At 41.2% G+C, this 9,563-nt stretch overlaps 1 protein-coding gene across 1 annotated transcript in view; it reads right to left on the bottom strand.

Moving 5' to 3' along the window:
- Window positions 1-334: 334 nt before the first annotated feature.
- Window positions 335-9,563, bottom strand: part of dock2 (dedicator of cytokinesis 2) — a 115,450-nt gene continuing 106,221 nt past the window's right edge. The window contains exons 39-51 of the mRNA XM_074648823.1: window positions 8,567-8,671; window positions 7,865-8,006; window positions 6,801-6,882; window positions 6,531-6,615; window positions 5,039-5,125; window positions 4,625-4,801; window positions 4,018-4,101; window positions 3,777-3,914; window positions 2,519-2,646; window positions 2,034-2,238; window positions 1,776-1,881; window positions 1,020-1,168; window positions 335-590 (exon numbers count right to left, since the gene is read on the bottom strand). Of these exons, the coding sequence (XP_074504924.1) occupies window positions 528-590; window positions 1,020-1,168; window positions 1,776-1,881; window positions 2,034-2,238; window positions 2,519-2,646; window positions 3,777-3,914; window positions 4,018-4,101; window positions 4,625-4,801; window positions 5,039-5,125; window positions 6,531-6,615; window positions 6,801-6,882; window positions 7,865-8,006; window positions 8,567-8,671 (1,551 nt within the window). The 3' untranslated portion in view covers window positions 335-527. The remainder of the gene's footprint in view (window positions 591-1,019; window positions 1,169-1,775; window positions 1,882-2,033; window positions 2,239-2,518; window positions 2,647-3,776; window positions 3,915-4,017; window positions 4,102-4,624; window positions 4,802-5,038; window positions 5,126-6,530; window positions 6,616-6,800; window positions 6,883-7,864; window positions 8,007-8,566; window positions 8,672-9,563) is intronic.

Genomic DNA, 9,563 nt, shown 5'->3' with positions numbered 1-9,563 from the left:
GCATTTCTACAGTAGGCTCCACAGTTGGTTGCTCCCTATTATATTAGAATTTATTAGACTTTATTGTTTTGTTGTGTCAGCTCCAAAGCAGCGTGTCCTGTTTAAAGTCCTTTGGGAGGACACGGTAACCTTTGTGCTTTATCAAATGATTATTTTCCCATTAACTTCAGTCAGTCACAACAATGCTGAAAACCGTATAATAAGAAGCTTTTTAATCAAGCACGTCGGCGGGGATGGTTTGTGTTTGCTCGTTCTTGTAGAAGCAGAATTGATTGAAAAGCTGTAAGATGGCATTTAGCTTCACTGGAAATCATTTGAATTACCAGGAAAAAGGTCACGCCACAAAAATAGTCTTTATTGACTAAAAAAAAAAATCAATTATATTAAGGCAACATCAATACTGAGACTGACAGGCAAACTGAGAGAGTGCATAATTTGGTTTTGCTTGCAGGTTTATGTGAACTTCTTTGTGAAAATAAATGCATAAAGATAATTGAAGGGGAAACAGGGAATTAAAATAAAGGATTTCAGAAATGATTGGCACCGCCTTTGGCTGAATCACTCGGCTTCGCATCCTCTGATTTGGAGCTCTGTTGAAACAAACAAACATGCATAATGTAAACACAAGGTTTAATCTTAGTTAGTGGTAAAAATGACTGAAAATATGTCCATTATTTTCATCTGGAAGACTGTGTTGGTGTAGAAATGTTCAAATAATACACATCGGTAGATTAGATTGTTTACACTTTAACATTGTAGGTGGTAAATATACAGTACGACCGCTGTTAAAGGAATAGTTCAACATTTGGGGGAATATTTGCACTTTTTTCGCCAAGAGTTAGATGAAAAGATCAATACCACTCTCATGTCTGTATGATAAAGCATACATACATCGGAGTAGTATGAATCTTCTCAGTCTTGGCAAGAAAGCGGATAAATGTATATCCTAAAATGTAATCTGATTCTCTAATGTCAAAGTGTTTCTCTATATGGGACTGCATTAAACCTGCTGGCCTCACCTTGGACTTGAAGAGGAGGTTAATGACGCCTTTTGAGCGTCTGTCCGCTGTTCGGTCAGAGGTCCCGCAGACGGACATGCTTTTACTGTCCCTCCTGGCTCTGACGGAGTCCACCTCCTCTGCGCCCCCCACCACCGCCAAGGACAGACCTGCATAACATAAACAACCAAGGATTTATTGCTTGTGTCTCATTGAGAACCAGCTTACAATGAAACGTCTGCCTCCTCCTGCAGCCAGACCATTTAAAGTGACTAATTGTGCTTTTGCAGCTGTTCTACTGATGAACTGTGTGCGCTCTGGCAACACCGGTGGCACTGTGTGTATGTTCAGTGAGGCTGTACAGCTTGTTGTGTATTAACACCACAGTCAGTCAGTGCTGGCTCAGCTGGCCTGGTCCAACATGGCAGGAAGCCAGTGAAACTGATGCACTGTTTTGAGGTACAGAGGTTATGTCACTGGAACAATGAAATATAAACTGGGCAAAGCTGCTGCCCAGTTCTGAAAAAATTACAACCGACATGACTGATGCACTAATTTGCCACCTTACATCAGCGTTTGTGTTAGGTCAGGCTACTGCTGTAGCTTGCCAATTTGTTCTTAACATACTATTTTAAAAACAGTCATATTCCTGCCATGACCTTGTGTGTGTTTTCACTACAGTACAGTACTTCCTCTCAAGGCATAACTTTATATTTTGACTCTGAGGGCCCAGCACACTATTGATGGATGGTGGATTTGTGTGGATCTGTTAGTCACCTGTGATGGCAGGCAGGGATCTGGAGTTGGCACTGGTCAGCGACATGTGTCCTTCTTTTGGCTCAGACAAGTTGGTGTCACTGCGGAACTCCTGTTTCTTAGACAGCTAGAGGGAGACAGAGATCACACAAACCTCAGCAACAACACGTCCACAGACACTCAGCTCTTCTTCCCTTCCTTTCTTTCTCTCTACCTTTCCTCATAGTTATCTCCTTTCTCCTCCCGTGATCTACCTCCCAGTATAAGGCTCAATCTCACCCGTTTGTTGTCCAGTGTGCTCGTCCTATCCCTTTCCTCTGAGATGAAGATCATGCTGCTCCTCTTCTTCTTCTTCTTACTCTTCCTCAGTTTGACCTCGGTGTCGCCCACTGTCACCACCCCCTCGCTTGTGCTTCCACTCATGCTGCCGCTGGAGCGTGGCAGGCTGGTGGTCCAGGAGGTGGGCGACTCGGGGGGGAAGTCCCTGGGAGGAGGCAGGAAGGTTGCGAGTAGTAAATTAAAGGGGTTAAATGTTGATTTTCTCTTATCCACGTTGTTGTGAAATGCAGTTTTCATGAAAAATACATCTTTGCAGTTGAGATGACCTTATGCCATTAATTAGGAAACATTGGTGGCCATTTCATGACAATATAGTAGAGGAGATGTGTCATTCTTGCAATGCACTTTGGGGTTCTCATCACACTCTAAGGTCACTAGATAAATTCATCTGTCAACACATATACTGTATACTGTATATATGCTACCTGTCTGGATGGAGCTTGGTTGGAGTCCCGCATTCAGATCCCTGCAGTGAGGAGATGGAGATGATGGACTGACGAATGGAACGCAGCATGGAGCGAGGACGGGTGGACTTCCTCTCATCCATGTCCGGCTGGAAATAGAGAGTTGAACAATATTTTATTATATTATATATAGGGCTGTCAAAGTTAACATGATAATAACGCGTTAACGCTTTCATTTCTTTAAAGTATTAACGCATTTTGATGCTGTTGTGGGCTGTTTTAAAGCTAAAGTAAAGATACTGGTATCACATGAAACTACAAAACCGAAGGAATCCAATGGTGCCAACCATGTACCATCTAGCTTGACGTGAAGGAGGATAAATAACGCTCCAAACTTAGGCTAAATTTTGGGGAGGAAAAACTGGCATGGCCATTTTCAAAGGGGTCCTTTGATCTTTGACCTCAAGATATGTGAATGAAAATGGGTTCTATGGGTACCGACGAATCCCCCCTCTACAGACATGCCCACTTTATGATAATCACATGCAGTTTGGGGGAAGTCATAGTCAAGTCAGCACACTGACAGCTGTTGTTGCCTGTTAGGCTTCAGTTTGACATGTTATGATTTGATCATATTTTGTATGCTAAATGCAGTACCTGTGAGGGTTTATGGACAATATTTGTCATTGTTTTCTGTTGCTAATTGATTTCCAATAATAAATATATACATACATTTGCATAAAGCAGCATATTTGCCAACTCATGTTGATAAGAGTATTCAATTGACTGACAGCCCTAATTATAGATACTGTATATATTATTGTATATCCAGATACAAAGACAATACTACTAGAATAGCACCTTTCGTGACAGTGAAACAAAGCAAAAGTAAAATGCAATAAAAGCAAAGCGAAGTGAAGTTCCTCTTAAAAACAGCACATCACTCCTACTCATCATTAGTTTAATCTCTCCTGAAGGGCAGAGCCAATTTACAAGTTAATGGCCATATTCAGCCGCAGTCTGAGCATCCCAACCATGTACTGGTTGTGGAGAAATCTAAAAGGTACAAATCCCATATCAACACTACACTCAGAGGCTTTTGAAAGTGCTTTGATCTTCAAAATTTGCCTGGGTCAGCTCATTTGCAGCTTAATTGGAGCGCGCGGCTTCACACAGTAAGTTTGTGATCAGCCTCGCAGAAAAGAGCGTTGATTTGGCTTACAGAGAAACACAATGTCTTTTTGTCTCTCTCTCTCATCCTTTTCCCTCCAGTTCTTACCAGCTCTCTCACTCCGTACTCCTTCTCCACTTTCTTCTTCAGCTGCTTGAAACACTCCTCCATGCGCTCGTGGAAAGGACGCAAGGCATCCATCACTCTCTTCCCATGGAGAGAGATCCCTCCACCCAGTAACGGGATCTATAGGTACAAATATTATGGCGTCAACAGAACGTCCACATAAAAGCAACATGTGGTGTGTGCTCTACATTTATCCAAGACTGTATATTAGCGTGTTCAGTACCTGCCATGCGATGAGGTCTTTGATGCGCACTAGTTTGTCTCGGTCCTCTGGGTGCTGCTGATTGTACTCGTCGGTAAAGAACGCCTGATACAGAGGAAATATTAAAAACTCATTTAAAACATCATGGCTATACGTTTCACTTGCCCAGGCAGTTTGTAACTTTTCCACCCACATGTGCACTTTCTAAGGCAACTGATCTTATCCTCTGCCGGATATTACACTGAGTGAATACTAATAATATTCTATTTATGAATACAACATACTCTAATAAGTTCTTTGCAGTTGATGTAATCTTTTGTAATTTTAATGTAATTCAACCTCAGGAGGCGATACTGATTTTTCTCTCTTAAACTCAGATAGCCTGCAAATGAAAAATAAAAAAAAAACAGTACTGAGATGGTGAATCTTTGTTTAAATTGTACCCACAAGGTCACAATGAATCAGTGCTTGTTTAGATACAAAGTAAAGCCGCTATGAGAAAAACAAGCCAAAGTCAATGTAAAGTTGTGATAGGTGTAATCAACAGGAGGGATTTGAACTTCTCTGTTCTTATACTATTTAAATATAATAATAAATTGGATTCTTGGGCTGATTCTTCACAGTTTACCTTCTCATACTTGGCAAAGCCACCCATGACAGCTGGGTCCACGATGCCATTGAGCAGCATGGAGAGGGGGTTGATGGGAAGGGTCCAGTCGGCCTGGTATTGGTTGATCATGGTCAGAATCTTCTCATTGGTGGACTCCATGGTCTCTATGGCGTTCTCCAACGGAGACAAGGTAGTCTGGACATAGAAGCCGAGCGGCGGAGAGAGCAGAGGGAAGAAGGAGAGAGAAATGACAAAATGAGGGAAAAAGGAAACAGACCGAGGAAGTAAGCGAGCGGGGTCGGGTGGGAGCGTGGGAGATGTAGAATTCAGAAAATAAAAAAATAAAAATAAAATTCAAAAAGAATAACAAAATTTAGTAAAAAAGAAAAGGAGTTTAATCAGTGGTGGTGAGACTCCCCCACACAGACTTACATGTTTCATGTCAGTGGCCTCAAACCAGCGCAGGATCCCTGGCAGCTTATACACAGTGGTGAAGGTTGTGCGTTCAATCCACATTGACTAAAAACACAGGAATGGAAAGGAGAACAAGACAGAAAGCAATTAGATGAGCCTCTCCCCCTTGTGAATACTCATAACACGATACCACATCTTGTATTAAAGTCTGAGCTCTTTTTACTGCTGTTGAAGAAATGATTTAAAGTCCTTTTCAGATGTTGTGGTGGAATTTTGAATGGTATACTGGTACACGTTGAACTAACGGACACAAGAACAATGGCATGGTAGCACATGTATACAGTGGACCAAAAGGTAGTGATCATCAGACAGTATGCAAATACAGTTGTGATTAATGGGTAAGGCAGGTTGCATTCAGTGTAATTCTCACTGTGTGGAAGTGATCAACATCATTTTGGACTTAAACATTGCTTTCCTAACTTTGTAAAACAAAATGTAACAAATAAATACAGAGACATCAATTTAGTTAATTGTTCTATATTATTAAAATAATAAATCATACACCAGCAGAAATGGACATTACATTTAAGAAAAAACTGTCCCTTGACCTATTTTCTGCATTCTTGGAATACAATCAGCAGCACTGAACGTTAGCCCCTCTTCACTGAAGCTGCTTAAAGTGCTTCTCTCAGATTCTGTCCCTACGGTTTCACATTGGACTCCGAGCGTTATGGAACGCATCCCTTTGGAAGCTGGAAGCTTCTGGCTCAATGACAAACCTTTTAAGTTTTGTTTCACATCTGGGACCCCTTCCAGGACTTTAATAGAGATGATGGGGCCCTTCTGAGTGGTCTCTATGGACTAGCTTGGACTGAGATCTCAAGGTACATTTCCATGTGGGTCTTAGTGTTTAATATGCCATTAACCCCTTCATTATGCCTACAGTGATTACCCTCGTTATACATAATTGTATAAACCGTCTATCTTGTTTTTTAATCATTTATTTGGTTTTTGTCTCTCTTGCGGGTGCGAGAATGTGTCCATCCTTGATTGTTCGACCCTTTTGATATCAATAAATATACTCTTTAACAGCTAATCACATCCCTACTTCTTCCCACCGGTCCTGCATTGGCCTATTTCTTTTTCTCAGTGTTTTTAGTCTATATTTATTTATTTATTTATTTTGTTTTAAACACTAGGCACTCTTTTTTTTATTGGCCATTTGTTCTACTTCATTTCTTCACTACTACACAATCTGATATCTAATCTTACACTATAGTAATAACTGAATCTGAGGGTTTATTTTAAATGCTCATCTGAAATATTATTACATATCTGATGTGTTTTTGTACAGTTATACCACACTGCTGTTAATAAAATCCTATTATTTTATAGAACAGGAACTCATTTTTTCAGACTCATAACAATGCAAATACACAACAGTTTCTGAAACACTTTCATGGTCCCAGTGGTCTTTAGTCTTTTCATTAAAAGGAAAAAAAAAACTCACAACAAACTCATTGTTTGGGTCCACAGGTCCTTTCCTCACCGGTCTGGAATACTGGAAACGCTGCACGTAGTTGGACTTGTAGAAGCTGCACATGTTGTAAGAAGAGGGAGACGGGTTAAAGTCAAACAAAGGGAATAAAAGAAATAATTTACAAAGAAGGAAATGTGAAATTTTCAGAACTGCCTATTCCTTTTCAGTGCATATCATTTCACAGTCATTCACATTTTTCTTTATGAAAATATGAAGAGTTCAACATGCTGTTTAACTGACTTGATAATCTGGTCGGGAACAGGTTTGTTCTTCAGGCGAAGAGGAATCTCGAGAACTGACTGCACTGTGAAACACTGGATGTCTGGTTCAGCTCACTCAGGAATAAAACATCACTACATGCTGGAGAGTATCTCTCCATCCCTGTGTCACAATGTACAACTGATATTTGAGGGATGCATCCGACCTCCAGCGGCTGGGTTGTAATATACAGAGGTACCGCAAAAGTAAACAAAACATTTTATTTAGGATTAGCAGTGTGGGGGAATAACTCATTACATGTAACAGTGTTACATAATTAAATTACAAAACAAATGTAATTGTAAGCCTTTACAGTTACTCAGCAAAGCCGTTGGGACAAATTTGACACCATCAAGGGAAGGATGGCTTATAAGGACCTATATCTACGTCCAGACAGGCTCCATTCATTTAACAGTATGCGCTAAAATGTTGTTTTTTATTGATTCTCTTGTTTGAATTTGCACTGCCTAACAAGACCCTCGATGAATAACTCTAATACACATAGATGTCTGGGTATGTTTCATTGTGTTTCAAAGTAAAAGGAAAACACTGGATTTTAGATTTCTGCACCAACCCACATACATGTTAATGTGTATTAATGTGTGTATTAAAGGTGCTCTACACGATAATCAGAGCATTAATATAGCAGCAAACAACAATTTGCTATGTAAAGATATAGAGGAGTAATGTCTACCTGAGCAGAGAATGAAGTCACTCTCTCTCTATCTGTGTTGTAATCACAGCTTCTCTGTGCTTTGTTGACATAGCCGGGCCGGCTGCGCGTGCTTTTAGTGCATGTTCGTGCATGTAGGCGTGCCCCACTGGCTAGCTCACGGCCGCCGCTCTGTACTGATCTAATACTGCGGTTAGAGCTGATAACGGCGTCCCGATCGACGATGGCGCAGAAGCGTAGCACCATCCCTCTGGTTCCCCCCAGGTAAACACGGTTAGCTCTGTCAGCACATATACTGTATATATATGTACATCTATATATGACTGGACATTTGTGTGTTTTTTGAGTGTGTGTTATGCCGCCAGAAGGATACACTGCAGTGGAGAGTTCCTGATGTCGTCTCCTGGCATGGTGCTGATGTTGAGGCGCACGGCGCTGGGGAACTGGCTCATCAGCTGGTTCTGAAAGTCCTCTCTGCGTTCATACTCCTTGCCACGGTGGATAAACACCTTGTTCTGAAGACATAAGAAATGTACTGGTGTTAATGATGATAATGATTATTATATTAGATATTTTCTCCTGTGATCAACACAGGGACATTCTCTTTTTATTTTGACTTACTTCAACAGGACAGTCTGGTAGACACTGCATATATTTCTCTAAGTGGGCCTTTGCCTGGTCTCCTTTCATTATGCTGCCCCTCTAAAAACTGACTCACTGACTTTATCATAGTCCTTACCCCAGCAGATAAACACATCTAATGAATGTAGGAGCTATAAACAGCAGAATATTGTATTTCTGCACTTTGCTGAAATCTACAACATTCCCATAAGGTACTTATGTGTCCCATTCTGTTAACCTTCTTGCTGGTGTGTTTAGAAACTTGTCCACTGCTGCAATTTTAAATAGCTTAGCTTCAGTGCTGATAATGGAGAAAAAAAGTTTTTGTGACCCCTTTGTACAAGGAAGGGAGTCAATGATACCTTCGTGTTCCTTACACATAAAGTGAATCTTTATGCTTCTACTTTGTAATACTGTTAACTATTATTCCCCCCAAACAGTGACAAACACAAACCCTGAGGAATGGAGGGTAGCCCTGTCCGTAGTAGCCCACTGCAAAGTAGTCCGGCTTGGGCCTCAAGATCTTCATAATGTTTTCATAGAACTTGGCTTGTTTCTCCTGCAGAGAGAGAGAGAGTCAAAGAGAGAGACGTGAGGATGTGTTCAGGGGAGAGTTTCAGATGGGCGCTGTGTGCAGCCGTAGCAGTTTTATCAGCTTGTGCCAATGACAAAGCTACCCTCAGCAGAATGCCGGGCCTTTGAGGATGATAGATGGAGCAAAAATAAAATGCACGGCATCCAAGGGCAATGTCTGTCATTTATATAACCACATAAATTCGACATTAGCTGAGAGAGCCGCTGCTGCAGTCATATAAAGAAAGAAAGAGATTTCTCTATTGTTGGGAAAAAAGTGTAATTCTCTGTGGGGAGGGGGAAAGGCGAGTTGAGTGAAGGGGAGATAGAGGAGAAGGTGGTGCTGGATTTGGGTATGGAGGGAATCACTTCTGCTGTGGTGTCACAGCAAGAGATGAAAGAAACAGAGGGGTGATTGAGAGTAAGAAGGGGTAGGACAGGTTTGAAGTTGCTGATGATTGGCAATGAAAAATCACATTTTTGGGGTCATATGGTAATAGTGGAAGTTCAAACCAGAGTTCTTCAGAAAAAAGATGGATTTAAAAGTGGGACTTGAAGTGTCAAGTATTCATATTTAATATTCGAGAGTACAGTTGACTCATTTAGTGTGGAAATTGCTGACTGGAGGCTGTCCTCTCGCAAAATACGACCCCGTAGGTCATCTGTACTGCAGCTTACTACAACCCACATTAACATTTAGTTAGGAGGCGACCTCTCGTGGCCGTAGTAATTATGACGGGAGCAAACCAAAAAGTCAGATGACGCAGTATAAAGAGTAGTATAAATAGAGATTAAGTCTGCATAGGGCATAGGAAGGGAGGGGTGGCGAATGGGTCAAACGAAGGACTTTCACCAAACCAAAAGTCAACGTTGAATAA

Source organism: Sebastes fasciatus, chromosome 10 (genome assembly GCF_043250625.1).
Source record: "Sebastes fasciatus isolate fSebFas1 chromosome 10, fSebFas1.pri, whole genome shotgun sequence".
Classification (NCBI taxonomy): domain Eukaryota; kingdom Metazoa; phylum Chordata; class Actinopteri; order Perciformes; family Sebastidae; genus Sebastes; species Sebastes fasciatus.
Note: the sequence above shows the minus strand (reverse complement) of the source record. Positions and strands in the feature narration are given on the sequence as shown.